This window comes from Cavenderia fasciculata (assembly GCF_000203815.1).
Source record: "Cavenderia fasciculata unplaced genomic scaffold Scf_EU5ZYIE02H8LDV-5, whole genome shotgun sequence".
NCBI lineage: Eukaryota > Evosea > Eumycetozoa > Acytosteliales > Cavenderiaceae > Cavenderia > Cavenderia fasciculata.
Window position 1 is genome coordinate 1,310,770 of NW_004457639.1, and position 16,301 is coordinate 1,327,070.

General features: G+C 32.5%; 10 protein-coding genes across 10 annotated transcripts; 8 read left to right on the plus strand and 2 right to left on the minus strand.

Moving 5' to 3' along the window:
- Nucleotides 1-14: 14 nt before the first annotated feature.
- DFA_10357 (uncharacterized protein) lies at nucleotides 15-1,203 on the plus strand (the record flags this gene model as incomplete). The annotated part of the gene is made up of 4 exons (XM_004354205.1): nucleotides 15-103; nucleotides 140-307; nucleotides 478-697; nucleotides 817-1,203. 4 exons carry the CDS (start codon nucleotides 15-17, stop codon nucleotides 1,201-1,203), a joined length of 864 nt encoding a protein of 287 aa, XP_004354257.1.
- A 706-nt stretch (nucleotides 1,204-1,909) lies between these two features.
- Nucleotides 1,910-3,868, plus strand: DFA_10358 (uncharacterized protein; the record flags this gene model as incomplete). Its single annotated transcript, XM_004354206.1, has 1 exon — nucleotides 1,910-3,868. The coding sequence occupies one exon, from the start codon at nucleotides 1,910-1,912 to the stop codon at nucleotides 3,866-3,868; it is 1,959 nt and encodes a 652-aa protein (XP_004354258.1).
- Nucleotides 3,869-3,982: 114 nt separating this feature from the next.
- Nucleotides 3,983-4,555, minus strand: romo1 (reactive oxygen species modulator; the record flags this gene model as incomplete). The annotated part of the gene is made up of 2 exons (XM_004354207.1): nucleotides 3,983-4,344; nucleotides 4,420-4,555. The coding sequence occupies 2 exons, from the start codon at nucleotides 4,553-4,555 to the stop codon at nucleotides 3,983-3,985; spliced, it is 498 nt and encodes a 165-aa protein (XP_004354259.1).
- Nucleotides 4,556-4,745: 190 nt separating this feature from the next.
- DFA_10360 (uncharacterized protein) lies at nucleotides 4,746-5,538 on the minus strand (the record flags this gene model as incomplete). The annotated part of the gene is made up of 3 exons (XM_004354208.1): nucleotides 4,746-5,061; nucleotides 5,146-5,282; nucleotides 5,380-5,538. 3 exons carry the CDS (start codon nucleotides 5,536-5,538, stop codon nucleotides 4,746-4,748), a joined length of 612 nt encoding a protein of 203 aa, XP_004354260.1.
- A 359-nt stretch (nucleotides 5,539-5,897) lies between these two features.
- Nucleotides 5,898-6,909, plus strand: DFA_10361 (uncharacterized protein; the record flags this gene model as incomplete). The annotated part of the gene is made up of 2 exons (XM_004354209.1): nucleotides 5,898-6,740; nucleotides 6,817-6,909. 2 exons carry the CDS (start codon nucleotides 5,898-5,900, stop codon nucleotides 6,907-6,909), a joined length of 936 nt encoding a protein of 311 aa, XP_004354261.1.
- A 101-nt stretch (nucleotides 6,910-7,010) lies between these two features.
- DFA_10362 (uncharacterized protein) lies at nucleotides 7,011-8,539 on the plus strand (the record flags this gene model as incomplete). Its single annotated transcript, XM_004354210.1, has 6 exons — nucleotides 7,011-7,307; nucleotides 7,391-7,654; nucleotides 7,738-7,824; nucleotides 7,886-7,969; nucleotides 8,048-8,131; nucleotides 8,222-8,539. The coding sequence occupies 6 exons, from the start codon at nucleotides 7,011-7,013 to the stop codon at nucleotides 8,537-8,539; spliced, it is 1,134 nt and encodes a 377-aa protein (XP_004354262.1).
- A 377-nt stretch (nucleotides 8,540-8,916) lies between these two features.
- DFA_10363 (uncharacterized protein) lies at nucleotides 8,917-11,354 on the plus strand (the record flags this gene model as incomplete). The annotated part of the gene is made up of 4 exons (XM_004354211.1): nucleotides 8,917-8,923; nucleotides 9,125-9,376; nucleotides 9,444-10,759; nucleotides 11,175-11,354. The coding sequence occupies 4 exons, from the start codon at nucleotides 8,917-8,919 to the stop codon at nucleotides 11,352-11,354; spliced, it is 1,755 nt and encodes a 584-aa protein (XP_004354263.1).
- Nucleotides 11,355-11,413: 59 nt separating this feature from the next.
- Nucleotides 11,414-12,670, plus strand: DFA_10364 (uncharacterized protein; the record flags this gene model as incomplete). The annotated part of the gene is made up of 1 exon (XM_004354212.1): nucleotides 11,414-12,670. One exon carries the CDS (start codon nucleotides 11,414-11,416, stop codon nucleotides 12,668-12,670), a length of 1,257 nt encoding a protein of 418 aa, XP_004354264.1.
- A 527-nt stretch (nucleotides 12,671-13,197) lies between these two features.
- On the plus strand, nucleotides 13,198-14,454 carry DFA_10365 (uncharacterized protein; the record flags this gene model as incomplete). The annotated part of the gene is made up of 1 exon (XM_004354213.1): nucleotides 13,198-14,454. One exon carries the CDS (start codon nucleotides 13,198-13,200, stop codon nucleotides 14,452-14,454), a length of 1,257 nt encoding a protein of 418 aa, XP_004354265.1.
- A 196-nt stretch (nucleotides 14,455-14,650) lies between these two features.
- DFA_10366 (uncharacterized protein) lies at nucleotides 14,651-16,242 on the plus strand (the record flags this gene model as incomplete). Its single annotated transcript, XM_004354214.1, has 2 exons — nucleotides 14,651-14,710; nucleotides 14,824-16,242. 2 exons carry the CDS (start codon nucleotides 14,651-14,653, stop codon nucleotides 16,240-16,242), a joined length of 1,479 nt encoding a protein of 492 aa, XP_004354266.1.
- Between the last annotated feature and the right edge of the window lie 59 nt (nucleotides 16,243-16,301).

Genomic DNA, 16,301 nt, shown 5'->3' on the forward strand with positions numbered 1-16,301 from the left:
ATGGTACAGTTTTTATGGCTACAGATTATAGTTGTCTCAACATCATTAGAAAGATGCACAAGGAAGCAAAAGATGGGAAAAAGAATCATTTTACAAAAACACAGTAAGTTGCATATATTATTATATTTAAAATTACTAGTTCATTTATACTAATTCCTTTCTTTAAAAGAATATTATCATCGGTATCACCTTTTCATACTGCTTCACAACTAAGAGATTTTGGTTTCAAATTTGCAAATGGTGCATTCTCAAACGCCAACAAACATGCAAAACAATATGGACCTGGTAGAAACATTAGAGCAGAGGAGTATACACAATTCTGCCAGGCTCTGGGACGATCTGATATCAATAAAACAGATGCCAACAAAAAGAAAATAATGGAGGATATTAAAGAATTTTATGCTCAAACAACGATTACAGAACCTTCTTCAAAATGTAGCACAAAGAACCAAAGGATGCCAACAATAAGACAGTAAGAGTATCGACACCAATAAGAAAGCTACTGTGCCCATCAATTGCACAGGCATATGCTTATTATGTTGAATTCATTGCGAAAAAGTACAAAGACTGTTCGGACAAGGATGAAAAGACACCAATCCATCGCAGTACATTTTACAAGTTTGTACCAGCCGATGTCAAGATCTTCAACAACAGAACTGATACTTGTCCATATTGCCATCGACATGACGTGCTCAAGGCAAAAGCAGAAAAGACCAAGCTCACAGAACAGGAAGATTTAGAATTTAAAAAGTGTAAGTTTTAACCTCCTATCATATCCTACCTAGAAACCATTTTTAACTTGATCATTTATTTTAGATGTACATGGGCAGTCATGAAGTTAATTATGAACTTGATCCCATTAGATTTACATATAAATTTTTGTCTCAAAAGGTAAAAGTAGGCCAAGAAATCGATATCAAGCGTGGTTTCAAAGAGGTTGGAGTAGAAGAAGCTCAAGTTGTAAAACTCAAACAAAGAATGGTGAATGCTACCAAGATAAAGTTAAATATCCAATCATCTTCCTCGTCATCATCTTCATCTACATCAACAGAACAATATGATGAAAAGACTAGAATTTCAGAACTTAAATTGTTAACTGTAAAACAATTAAAAGCGATTAACGAAACATGGACTTTTCGTTCAAAGGCTTTGCTACCAATACTCTTGAGCATTCACAATTGTTTTGAGATTGACCACTTCTGAATTATTTGATTATTGATCCATTCCAAATATACTAGCCATCTTGTCTAGCGTTGCTGGATGTGGCATACATTGAACACTGCCGACACTAGTGCATATAATGTTGAAGATCCAAGGCGCCTACACCTCTTGTGTTGGTGCTTGTCTTTTTATTTGATTAATCGTAATCCAAAGGTATCGATCCATGTTGCACGTAGTTTTTTATGTTGGCCCCACAATAGTACTATGAGATAGGCTATGAAGAATACCATTTTTTTTATTTGAATAATCTTTGAAACGACGATCCAATGCCACCAATAGATACAACTTTTTGTGCTCTTTCTGTTTATATCATTTGTTTTTCCAAACAATGCTTTCTAGACCTCATCTTAGCCCATGGCTAAAGGCGACTTTACGGAAAGTACTTTTTAGCAGGGTGAATCTCTCGCAAATTTTTTTGGCAACCATTTGATAGATAATGAAAAGATCTATCGATTGGTAAAAGAATAATTAAAAATAAAGAAGACCATAGAGAGAAATAAGTTTTACAAATAAATAGATTCTGAGGCGGTACTCCCAACCAAAAATTTTCAAAACCCCCAAAGAAAATAAATGCTCAAATCCTGCTCTCAAACCCCCTCATAGTCATCATTCAATATTCTTTTTGTTAAAGGTTAGATAGATTAAGATTAGTAAATCATTGCATATGTATATGTATATGTATATGTAAATGGGACCGAAAAAGAAATCATCATCTTCATCTAGTGCGATTGGAGCACTACAAAAGGATTCAATAGCATCAACAACAGAGTTGTTGGTCAATACACCAAGAAAGAGGATACCTGTTAGTAAAGCACTACCAACTCATACTCCAAGTAAAAGTAAAAAGAAATCATCTACAAAGAAAGATAGTAGTGATAATAGTAGTGAAAGTGATAGTAGTAGTAGTGAAGAAGAAGAAAAGAAAGAAACAAAGGGAAAGGGAACAAGAGGTAAAAAGAGAAAGGATAGTGAAGATGAAGATGAAGATAAAGAAGAAAAACTAAAAGAATCACCAGCCAAAAAGGTTAAAAGACCAACACCTTTATCAAATAAAAAGAAACAACCAACATCAACTAAATCAACTAAAAGAGTTAAACAACAAGAATCAACAACAACAACAACAAGTGGTAGTGAAATGGAAGAATCTGAATCAGAGTCTGAATCAGAATCAGAATCAATGTCTGAATCAGAGTCGTCGTCGTCGTCAATGTCTGATTATTCAAATTATTCAGACTCTGATTCAGATTATGAACCTGGAAAGAAGAAGAAAAAGAATGTAAAGAAACCAACACCTGCAAAGGGTAAAAAGGCTGCTGCTGCTTCTGGTTCAACAGTTTCAACACCAAAGAAAAAGAAAAAAGAAAAGGAACCGGCTGGACCATCCATCTCAAAATTCACAACACCAGTAACTAAAAAGAAACCTATTCCTCCTCCTAAAAGTAGTAACAAAAAGAAATCAAAGAATGAAAGTTCATCTTCAACAACAAAAAAGAAGAAATCAAAGAATCAAGATAGTGATAGTGATGATAATAGTAGTGATAGAGGAGAAACATTTACATTTGGAGATGGAATTAATATAGATTCTATATTGGATACAAAATACATGACCACTAAACCAAAGAAATACATTGATCCAATGGAAAACGAACAAAAGCAACAACAAAAGAAAAAACAAATGGAGAAAATGGAGAAATTGAGAGCCGAGGAACAAGAAGCAATCACAGAGATTAGAGAAAAGTTTAAACCAGAGGATATGGAGGAAATTGAACGTCAACAACAAGAAGGTCGTGCCAAATACAAAATGAAAAAACAACAAGAAGAATTGGAAAGAATGAAACAAGATGAAGAAGAATTACAAAAGTTAAAGGAAACTGAAACACATTTAAATGATATTAATGATAATAATAATGATGATAATCAAGAAGAAGAGAAACAAGTAGATAATAATAATAATAATAATAATGTAAATAATAATAATAATAATAGTAAAAAGAAAGATAGTAATAATAATAATGGAAATAATAAGATTGATTTGAATTCAGTTTCATTTGATCAACAACAACAAGATCTTAAACCAACTATTGAAAAAGATGATGAAGAAAATATTGATGAAGAATTACAAAATTATAATGCGTATATTAAACGTAGACCAAGTACAGGGTCTCAATCATCTCAACATTCTTCTGCTTCTTCTATTTCTTCATCTCCTCAACAACCAAAAATCCCAATTGTCAATGTTGCAACACAATCTCAATCTCAATTACAAGTTTCTTTGGATGGTAGTAGTAGTATGGTTCCAGATAGTTTTATCGATGAAAAACAAGAAGCTGAAAAGAAAAAACAACTACAAGAAAAAGAAGAAAAAGAAAAACAAGAAGAAGTTGAAAAGAAAAAGAAACTACAACAACAAAAAGAGGAAGAAGAAGCTGAAAAGAAGAAAAAAGAACAAGAGACAGAAGAAGAAGAGACATCCGCAGAAGAACCTTCAAAGAGTTTGGAATTAGAGGAGGATTTATCAATTCCACCATTCCAAAAACCAATTACTACACAAGAAGAACAACAAAAACAATTGGCAGATATTGGTACTTTATTTGATGGATCCTATGATAATGATACATTCTTTGAGAATAGTCAATCATCAATATAAATATCAAATATCAAATATAATATTAAATAATTATTTAAATATGTAAAGAAATAAAACCTTCAAGATTAAGTTAATTTAATATTATTTGTTCCTTTTATTATTATTATTATTTTATTATTCATCCTCTGTCAAGATGTTTAGAGAAGATTTGTTATATTTGGTGGTATTGAAATGGTTGATTTTTAATGAATTGTTATTGTTATTATTACTGTACAAATTTAGAAAACTATATGTGTTTAGATCGTCGTTGATATTATTTTTGTTGTTGTTGTTTGATTTTACATCTTCTGTTTCATCTTCTTCACAACGTAAAGCACCACCAATAGACATAATGCCACCAAAGAAACCACCCATTTGAAGTGCGAATTTTCCAGCAATCTTGGAGTACATCGTTCTTGGTGCCTTTGACATGTAACAAGTAGTCATACCAATCACTAAACCAAACATTGATCCAACTGTAGCTCCCATCAACCCACCTAGAAACGCTCATTCAATTAGACAATGAAATACATATCTATCTTTCAATCTTCTATCATTCTATTTTTACATACCCATAGCTACTTGTTGAAGACATTGATTACCTTGAAGAGCAGCTTGAACTTGATTGATTCTTGGGGGTGGAGCTGGTGGATACTTGTAGTTATCCTCTTTAGCTGCAGCAGTATTAGTATTCTTCTTATCACTCATCTTCCTTGATTATATCTATCTATCTAATCTCTCTCTACTCCCTCTCTTTATTTAAGTATTGTATACTTGGTTAACTAATGATGATGCAACGAGGAGGATGGCAATGATCAGAGTTTGAATTTTCGAACTTCTCTTTTTTTTTTTAATTTTATTTAATTTTGTTTTTTGAGTACATGGAGGGTGTGTATTTTTATGATGCATTTTGTTCAACAACCTTTTTAGTTTCAATATCTTGTAATAATTGTTCAAGATCTTTGACAGAATCGATAGCAGATTGTTCGAATGGTTTAAAGTCGGTGGTGATGTCTTTAAACTTGCCAGCTTCGTCAAACATGGTCTTGTTCAGCGTCATTTTGGGACGAGTGTTGGTGACTGGCATAGCAAGGAAACTCTTGTTGAGAACCTGTGTGAATTGGTCGTTGGACGAACTACCACCAAAGAATCCGTAACTAGCTACAACCGATGGCTTACCTTTCCATTCACCAAACAAGTGGTCTACAGCATTTCTATATAAATTAATATTTATATTAAATATATTGTAAGTAAGTATACTTTTTTGTTATTTAAATAATAGTATAGCTAGTACCCACTTTAAATTTCCAGGAAAGGAATTATTATATTCACTAATCACAAATATGAATCCATCCTTTGATGCAATAGTCTCACTAAACTTGGTAATCACTGGTGATGAATACTTTCCATTCAACATCATTGGTGGTAATGGTTCCTATAAAAAAATATAATATATATATATATGATAGATCATCAGTATACTGATGATTGATTGTATTCTATCTACTATCATTAGCTAAAGCTATACATACATCCAACATTGGTAATTTGTGATCAGCTAAATCAACAACTTCATATTTGAAATGTGAGTTGCTTCCAAGTTTAGTGGTTTGAGCGAACCATTTAGCAATAGAGTCACCAACACGAGCAGTACGTTGTGACCCGATAATAAGACCGATTGTTTTAGACATGATTAATGTAATATATATATTTATGTGTGTATGTAAACTTTAAAGTAGATAAGCAAAATTGAATTGAATGATTGTCTCAATTGCATAGATGCTATATAAATGTATTAAAAAGGGAGGGAAGTTGGGGGTTCACGACTCGGTCATATGTCCTTCTAGATTTCTCCACCTCTTTTGAGCAGTTCACGAATCAAGCCAGTACGTATCTTTGTGGTTCGTTCTGAGCTGCCCCTCGTCTTTGCGGTTCTGCCTCTTTTTTTTTTTTTTTTTTGAGAACTTCCGGAACATTGTGAGAAGAGTTCTTGTATCCATAGCTAGTATACTTTTAATATAATTATTTCTTTTTAATAACTTTATTCTTGATGGAAAAACATGAAATAACAACAACAAAGGATAGTTCTTCTCATGATCATGATGAGAAGAGGAGGAGAGACCAACAACAACAACAACAAGTTATCTTGTTAAAGAGAAAGAGAGATCATGACGATGATTGTCAAGACAACAACAACAACAACAACAATAATACTCAACTGCCATTGATGACGAGCATAATACATCATGATGCTTCTCGACCAACATTTACAAGTTTAATGAGAGTATTGTATATTAGACGTACTATATTCAAACAAGCAAAAATGATACACCATATCTCAGTGTGTGCAACTAGTAACGGTAAAGATATTATAGAGTTGCCTCAACTTGGAATGATAACAAAGTATGCAATGCCATGGGACTTTATCAAACATTATCTACCACCTAGAGACCAAATACCTTTGAATAGAAGAATGTACGTAATTAGCAAGTACTGTTTACATCAAAATGCAACGGTAGATACACTCCTCCATCTCTTGGAATGGTCACCAGATTACGATCCTCAAGATGACGATCGTCATGATGATTTCATCTACCATGTTATCACTCAAGGAACACCAGAGATATGTGCATTCCTTCTTACAAGATTCCCAAATATAAATGTATCAAATCAACCAGAATACCTAAAAGAATATATATTCCGAACTGCACACCTTTCAACCATTCAACTATTGTCAACCAAAGGAGCAAAGTTCTCAAAACTAGCTATGAATACTGCCGCGGAAAGAGGTAGTTTAGATATTGTAATGTATCTAGATCAAAATCGTACTGAAGGGTGCACAACTAAAGCAATGAATGGGGCAGCCTCATATGGTCATTTTGATATTATTAAAGTAAGTTAAATAGAGAAATTCAATTTAAATTACATTACATTTATTATGGATAATATTTATTAATCTATTTATTTAGTATTTACATAGCTATCGAACTGAAGGATGCACAACCAATGCTATGGACGGGGCAGCCTCAAAAGGTCATTTGGATATTATTAAAGTAAGTTAAATAGAGTAATTCAATTTAAATTACATTACATTTATTATGGATAATATATATATATATATTAATCTATTTATTTAGTATTTACATAGCCATCGAACTGAAGGATGCACAACCAATGCTATGGACGGGCAGCCTCAAAAGGTCATTTTGAAACAGTACAATGGTTAGATCAAAATCGTACAGAAGGATGCACACATCGAGCGATGGATTATGCAAAGACTCTCGAAATTGTGCAATACCTTCACAAACAAGGGAAACCAGCTACAGCTCTGGCAATGGACAATGCATGTTTGACGGGTAATTTGGATACTTTGAACTTCCTTTACCACAATCGCACTGAAGGTTTTACTAGAGCTGCTGGTGTAAATGCATGTAAAAGTGGTAACCCTGAACTTATCAAGGTATGAATATAAATATGAACACTAATTTGATTATTTATTATTTATATTAATTTGATTATTTATTATATTATATTATATTATAGTTTCTACTCTCCATTACTCCAACTGAAACATTACCATGGTCATCGATTGCAGTTGACCTTGTCATTGAGAAAAATTGTAGTTTGGATATTATAATGTCAATCAACCAATCATGTTCTTTGAGAGGTTTCGAATATGCAATTGAGCATAATCGATTAGATATTATTCAATATCTCTTGCAACAATTCCCAACATTTTGGAAACAAAGTACATTGCAAAAAGTATTCAATCATGCAGCCACTATGGGTAATTTAGATATTGTAAAAGTAAGTAAATATGCATGCAGAAACCATACTGGTAGATGTATTAACACATTTATTAATTTCCTATTTATTCCATTTATATATAGTTCCTACATGAAAATCTTGCCATAGAGTGGATTAGTACCAAAGCAATGGATAGGGCAGCCTCAAATGGTAACCTAGAAGTAGTCAAAGTATGTTAATGAAAAATAATAATAACGATAATATTAAAATTAATTCATTTATATAAAATAGTTTCTACATTTAAAACGTAATGAAGGATGCACAACAAAAGCTATGGATAAGGCAGCCGCAAATGGTAAACTTGAAGTAGTCAAAGTATGTCATGAATATTCATTTTGTTTATATATCAACATTTATTAATTAATCCAATGCTTTCCATTTATATTTATATAGTTTCTACATTTAAATCGTAATGAAGGGTGCACAACAAAAGCTATGGACAGGGCAGCCTCAAAAGGTCATCTTGAAATGGTTAAAGTATGTTTAAACATCTACCTGCACTTACTTTGGGGAACCATTGCATTATTAATTAATTATTAATTAATTATTTTCTTTTCCAAACTATAGTTTCTACATACAAATCGTACAGAGGGATGCACAACAGATGCCATCGATTCGGCAGCACACAACTCCCATCTTGAAACTGTTGAGTTTCTACACAAACATCGAACTGAAGGATGCACTGTTTCTGCCATACTGAAATTTATAAATTCAAGAGTGTGCTATGATTCTGTCAAATACATTCTCGCCAACAAATTAATTCCTCGAGAAATGATTGAATCTGAAATATCAAACACTCAAATAGATTCAAATGATGAAGAATCTGATTACTTTGAAATGGTTGATCTCATCAATCAATACTATGGAATCGTATTATTGGATTGATCATCCTTCCTCTAAACACACACATTCAATACACAATTCTATCACTACTGTTTTTTTTTCTACCACACCAACCATAATCATGATTTTTAATCTGGATTGAAAAAGTAAGTAAGTATAAGAGTGTGGTGTGCGTAGAATTTTGGATCAACAAGGCAATGGAATTGAATGTGGTAGTGTGGTGTCGACAACAGAGTATTGTGATCACCATCTTTGTTTTTTTATGATGATACCACCCAGACTAGACAGTCAACCAACAACATTAAAATTAATTAATAATATTGTTTTATTTTTATCATCATTTATTATATATTACTCGAGGGAGGGAGCCCACCCAACATCTACATTATCAAATAATAATATAGTGATTTAGAAAAAAAATGAGTTGTATTAATTAATTTGTTTGTTTTAAAAAAAAAAAAAAGAGATAATATGAAGCAATATTTTATAATTATTATTTATCTATCAATTTTATCAATTCTATTTATAAATGTGCAATCAACAACAATTGGTATGTAATCCACATTCTATTTTAATTTAAATAGTCAGTCATAATTATAATAACAAACTATTTATAAATTTTTATAGATCAAAGTAAAATTAAAGTAATTCAAATCAATGATGGATTGCAAGTTGTAATCTCTGAAAAATATAATCAAACTATTCATTCTCCAATATTGTTTAATGGGATTGATTGTAAATATGAAAACAACTCAAAAAATGTCCAAGATCAATCTTCATCATCATTTAGTTGTACTTTAATGGGAATACCATATTTAGAAGGATACTATCCTTTTAAAATTGGAAATCAATCATCATTTAATATTTATTTTAAACATCGTAAGTAAATAGTAAACTATTAAATAATATTATTAAATATTAATTAATTATTTGTTTTTTATTTTAGAATTCCCAATTATAACAAATATTCAATACTCTTTAGATTATTTTGGACCAAAGATTGAAATGTATGGATACTTTGGGAATATTGGGAATGCAACTATATACGATTTAATTAAACAGAATAGTACTGTAGTGGACAAGGTACAAGTATCGATTGGTAACAATGCGCCAAGAGACTGTAGGATTTACTTTCAGTCACCAACTTATATCTATTGTTATGATTTGTATATTTCATACCCAATGGTATCTGGTGAACAGTCATTATCTGTTACTGTGAATGGGTATACCAAACATTGGACAAGACTGTTGTATTACTCTAGTCCTCTAATACTCAAATCTTTTATCACCGACGACTACCTCTCTTGTGGTACACACGGATCGATGAATCTAGTTGACGGGTCGTGCAAGTGTGATGCAGATTCTGGGTATGGTGGATTCCAGTGTCAAAACCAACGATTGTATATCAATGGGTCGTACACAAACCAAGAATTTAATTCCAACCTATTTCATATTCTCAATTCAACATTAATGCAAATACAAGAAGTTGACGGCTCGACTCATTCAGATAGTTGGTATGGTGATACTACCTATGACGCAATGACCTATAAATCTATTTATCCCAGTCCTTCCAACATGATCATTTCAAACATCCAAGGTGTATCGCCAACTATCCCCGACCAAGACTGGTCCAAACCACAAACATACAGTGTTCTCTTTAAATACCACCCCAACTCAACCACCGAGATTAAAGACGCCTCTCATAACCCGAATAACGACAATGTCGAGATATACCTAAACATGACAGTTACCAATCATCGTATCACACTAACCTTGTCCATTTCAAATTGGAACTTTTCAAAACTTGAAAATCAACTTTGCATACTCACAAAATACCAATTAAACTATGACCAACCATTTGAACAACCAGATGCCAATGTGTTTGGGACAACCTCGGCGCTGGACAAGGATAGAATCACCAAAGAACAATTGGTTGATGGGTATAATCAAGGTCACTCTAGACTCAATACATTTACATGGAAAGATACATTCAACAAGGTTGGTCGTCCATTAATCCAGATTATAGCAAACAAATATCTATTGTTTAATATCGAGTCTGGTAATGTCGTCAGTGATAATCGTCAGACTTTTACAATGCAAAGAATAGAAAGTATCGATAAACAACAAGCCAATGTCATCGTATCCCAATACATCCCTCAATTCAAACAATCCCTAATCCTATCACAATCAATTGAAACTTTTATACCCAACCAAACAGATCAACCACAAACCCCAAGTCAACTAGACCCAAAACAACAAAGGGTATTTAAATTTACCATTATTTTCACAGTCTCACTTTCTATTCTAACATTTATTAGTACCATCTTTATATTATTTTATTTTAACAAACAAACAAACAAACAATTATAAAAGTAATAAAAAAAATAGAGAATAATAATAATAATTCTCTTTTTTGATTCATTCAAAAAACAAACAACAAATAATTAGTTAATTTTAAAATACAATCTTTGTTTTAGATAAACAATTATTAATACCTCTATCTATTTGAATCTTATTTAAAATAAAATAATAATTAATAAATAATAATAATAATAGTCATTGCAAATATTAATATTAAAAAATGTATTTTATCTTGTGCCACAAAAAATTTAGAGTAGAAGTTCTAAAACGAGTTTTTACTATATTATATTATCATTATGATGTTTTTTTCTCTTAGTATTTATTATCTCCTCTTAGTGTTTATTATCTCTTATTACTCTTAAAACAACAACAACAACAACAACAACAACAACAACAACAACAACAACAGACCAATCATGTGTTGACATATATATACATTCAGTCTGAAAGTCATTTACTTTCTTGTTTATTTCACTTAAAGACAATATATAAATAAGATACTTTGGATTTAAATTGGTCATATCATATAACATATATATTTAAACAAATAATAGAATGAAAGAAGAAGAAACAATAATAATCATTGGAGTAGGTTTAATTGGACCGATACTAGCATTGGCATTAAAAAAATTGGGATTGCATTGTATCTTGTTTGATAGAAGACAAGAACCAAGTTCAATTTCATTGTTGGATCCTGTTCAATCAGAGGGTGCATCAATTAATATTGCTCCAAACGGATTAAAGATTATCGATGAACTGTGTCACTCACTCTATCAAGAGATTGAACAGGTTGGATGCCCTGTTCAAATATTCTCCAATTGTAACAGTGATGGTGACAAACTTGGTGAATTTGAAACAAGCACAGTGTTTAAACCAAGATATGGATACATCAATATTGGTATTGCAAGAAGTGCACTTCAATCAATCCTCATCAATCGTTTGAAAACTGATAACATACCTGTTTATTTTAACAAATCATTGGTTGCTATTAGTCAAGCTGAGAATGAATTAGTCACATTAACATTTAAAGATGGTAGTAGTTGTAAAGGTGGAATGGTGATTGGAGCAGATGGATTACATTCAATGACAAGATCTTTATTGTTTGGAGCAGAGAAACCAACCTATACAAAGACAACTCAGACTATTGGTGTATCACCGAGACCTATAGGACACCGTGATGTAATACACACAGTGTTCGGTGAAAATGCATGTTTTCTTACCTACCCACTCTCAAAGAGTCATTTGGTATGGGCAATGACTCTACCAGAGGAGAATGAAACACCAGAGACTTGGAAAACACTTCAACCACAAGACATGGACTCTATTAAACAAGAGTCACAAGTAATGTCTTTTAAATCACCAGAACTTTCAATACAGCAGTTGGTATCGACCAGTGTCAAAATATTCAAGATTGGTTTGTATGATCGACCTGCATTGTCGACATGGAATGTTGGACGTGTAACATTAATTGGAGATGCAGCACACCCATCAACACCTCATATTAGTCAAGGTGCCAATCAAGGAATAGAAGATATCGGTTATTTCTGTCATCAAATTAAATTACAATTAAATCAATCAGATAAAACACCATCACTCAAAGATATCAACATTGCCACTCTGTTTTCCGATTATCAAGAATCAAGAATCATTAAAACAACAGAATTGGTTGAAAAGGCAAGGAAAATGGGTGTCCTTAGAGTATCTCCAAAAGATAAATGTAAAGAAAGAGATCAACTTTTTAGAAATGCTTGGTTAAATAATGAAATCAGATACAAGTCTTATGATTTGTTATATAATTATAAAGAAGAATAAAGTTTAATAAAAAAAAAGGATAGAGAAATATCAAAGATTATTCAAATTTACAATTATTTTAAACACAATAATAATAAATTGTTGTTCTCTTCTTGATTGATTAATTCTAAAATAATAAATACAATTTAAAAAAAAAAATTAAATAAAATATTAATATCTAAATCACTCCCAAAAAAAAGTGTGTCACACAAGACAAACAAATAAATACAGATTTGCGATCGAGTGTGAGTGTGTGTAGATAGATACATTCATTATGGATGTTTCTCTTTTGTGGAGGAAATTAGTATATATTTATTATTACTCTTAACAACAACAACAACAACAACAACAACAATAACAATAACAATAACAATAGTAGTGATAACCTATTCGTTTGACATATGTAGTAGTCTGAAAGTCATTCCTTTTGTTTTATCAACTTTCTTGTCTTTTTCATCTCTCGTATTTAAATACGACTAGCGGTATTGTCGTTAGTCGTAACTTTAGTCTAGTCAATAGCATATTTAATAATACTTTTGTTAGTTAGAATGAAAGAAGAAGAAACAATAATAATCATTGGAGTAGGTTTAATTGGACCGATACTAGCATTGGCATTAAAAAAATTGGGATTGCATTGTATCTTGTTTGATAGAAGACAAGAACCAAGTTCAATTTCTTTGTTGGATCCCGTTCAATCAGAGGGTGCATCGATTAATCTTGCTCCAAACGGATTAAAGATTATCGATGAATTGTGTCACTCACTCTATCAAGAGATTGAACGTGTTGGATGTCCCATTCAAGTATTTACCAATTGTAACAGTGATGGTGACAAACTTGGTGAATTTGAAACAAGCACAGTGTTTAAACCAAGATATGGATACGTCAATATTGGTATTGCAAGAAGTGCACTTCAATCAATCCTCATCAATCGTTTGAAATCTGAAAACATACTTGTCCATTTTAACAAATCATTGGTTGCTATTAGTCAAGCTGAGAATGAATTAGTCACATTAACATTTAAAGATGGTAGTAGTTGTAAAGGTGGAATGGTGATTGGAGCAGATGGATTACATTCAATGACAAGATCTTTATTGTTTGGAGCAGAGAAACCAACCTATACAAAGACAACTCAAACTATTGGAGTATCACCGAGACCTATAGGACACCGTGATGTATTCCATACTGTGTTTGGTTTGAACGCTTCCTTTCTTACCTACCCACTCTCAAAGACTCATTTGGCATGGGCAATGACTCTACCGGAAGAGAATGAAACACCAGAGACTTGGAAGACACTTCAACCACAAGACATGGAATCTATTAAACAAGAGTCACAAGTAATGTCTTTTAAATCATCAGAACTTTCAATCGAGCAGTTGGTAACGACCAGTGACAAGATATTCAAGATTGGTCTGTATGATCGACCTGCATTGTCGACATGGAATGTTGGACGTGTAACATTAATTGGAGATGCAGCTCATCCCTCAACACCTCATATTGGTCAAGGTGCCAACCAAGGAGTAGAAGATATTGGTCATTTATATAATCAAATTAAATTACAATTAAATCAATCAGATAAACCACCATCACTCATAGATATCAACATTGCCACTCTGTTTTCCGATTATCAAGAATCAAGAATCATTAAAACAACAGAATTGGTTGAAAAGGCAAGGAAAATGGGTGCCCTTAGAGTATCTCCAAAAGATAAATGTAAAGAAAGAGATCAACTTTTAAGAAATGCTTGGCAAAATAATGAAACTCTATACAAGGCATATGATATGTTATTTAGTTATAAAAAGGAATAAATTAATATTAATAAAAAAAAAACAGAACAAAAAGTGTAGTAGGAATGTCTCGGATGTCGGCAATTGAGAAAATTCGTTGAATCGAATCAACATTTTTTAAATTAATTTTTAAATTAAAACCCAAAACGCTATAACATCACACCCCATTGATCGTTTTAAAAAATAAAAAAACAGTTACGAGAAGAGAGGAGATAAGATGGATAGTACTACAACCACTACAACCACTACGACCACTACAACCCCACCTAAAAAAAATGTAGGAAGACCTAGAAAGAGTGTAGAAGATAAAGAAAGAGATAAAAAGCAAAAAGAAGAAGAAAAGAGAGAGGAGAACAACAACACAGATAAAAAAAAAAAGACTTGAAAAAGTTTGTCCCTATCACAGATCGAGTATTTTCTCCAGATTCAAACGATTTGAGCAATAGTGGCCGCCTTCCATACTATGTCATCAATGTCATTGCCTACGTACCAGCTGAGGGCAACATCGTTGAACCTTTCATCAAACTTTTGGACTCGAATCTCGATCCTGAACATCATCAGCACCAACGAATCAGAGTCTGTTTGCTCCTCAATTGCCGTTCCGATGAAGCTAAAGATGGAAGAATTGAAAAAGAATTGGAAGCTTGGGAAAAAGTGAAGGACTCGTACAAGAGATTGGGTGTCAGAATTATCAAGAAGCTATGGGAATCTACCAAAGATAAAAAAGGAAATTGGATTGTACCATACCAAACACTAAGAGAAACCCTCAAGAATAGTAGCATCACAAGAAATTTTGTAAATGAGTTTCAAGAACTTGGTGGTCCTGTTTACATATCTCTTATAGATATAGACACCGTAGATTTCAACGGTGTTTTTTCAGTCTATGACAAAATCATCAAGGAATCAACCACACTTCCTCATGTCATCTCAACAGGATACGAGTTTCGAGGAGCACCTCATGAATTGGCAAGCAAGATAGATAGACTCTATAAAATCATCACAGCCCTATTCATTCCTTTTGGAGTTTACTACCCCGAACCAAATTTACTTATTTTGGTGCCCAAGGGCGAGGAAACTATCGAGTCTTTTGTATCCCATGATACAAGTAAAAGAGCAAAGGGTGACGCCGAGTCCTCTATCCTACTTTATCATATTTTACAAACTAGAGGACTAAAAAAGAAATTCGAAAGCAATGGAGATATTGGATTTATTTTCTACGATGGCAGTCCACTCATAACAAAGTGCCCGCCAAGAGCTATGCAAATCAAAAAGAAGGAATATTACACTAAAAGGGAGGATCTTGCCGCTTTGTTAAATATCACACAATCTCATGCAAATGAACACAATTGGTCAAAATTTCTGTTTATGAACTCGAAACCAACCGAATGGAGAAAAGATGGACAAAGTTTTAGACACTACGCAAAGTCAATCACTAACATGTTCAACTATGTATTGGGTAGCGACAAATTTACAGAACCCAAGATGAAAATCTTGGTCGAAGATTTCCAAGCAACTTTTGATGAAGTAATATCGGACTCTATTATCAATTGTCTCAACAAAATGGCCGAAATTATAAATATAATCTTTCCATTTATCCTCCAAAAGGAATTCGAAGCTCAAAGCTACGAAACACTTCTCCATACTTTTAACAATAACAAGAAGGAATACGAACTAGTCACTCATCGTCTTGCTTGTGATCCACCAATCGATAACACCAACGACATCTCCTCTGGCATGAATCAAATGAACATCAATGAAAAGGCCAACCCCGATGTCTCTGAAGACAAACAACCCTCATCTCATCATTAATTTAATGATTATTTTATTCATAACTTATTTTTAAGTTATGTTGTTAAATTAATATTTAC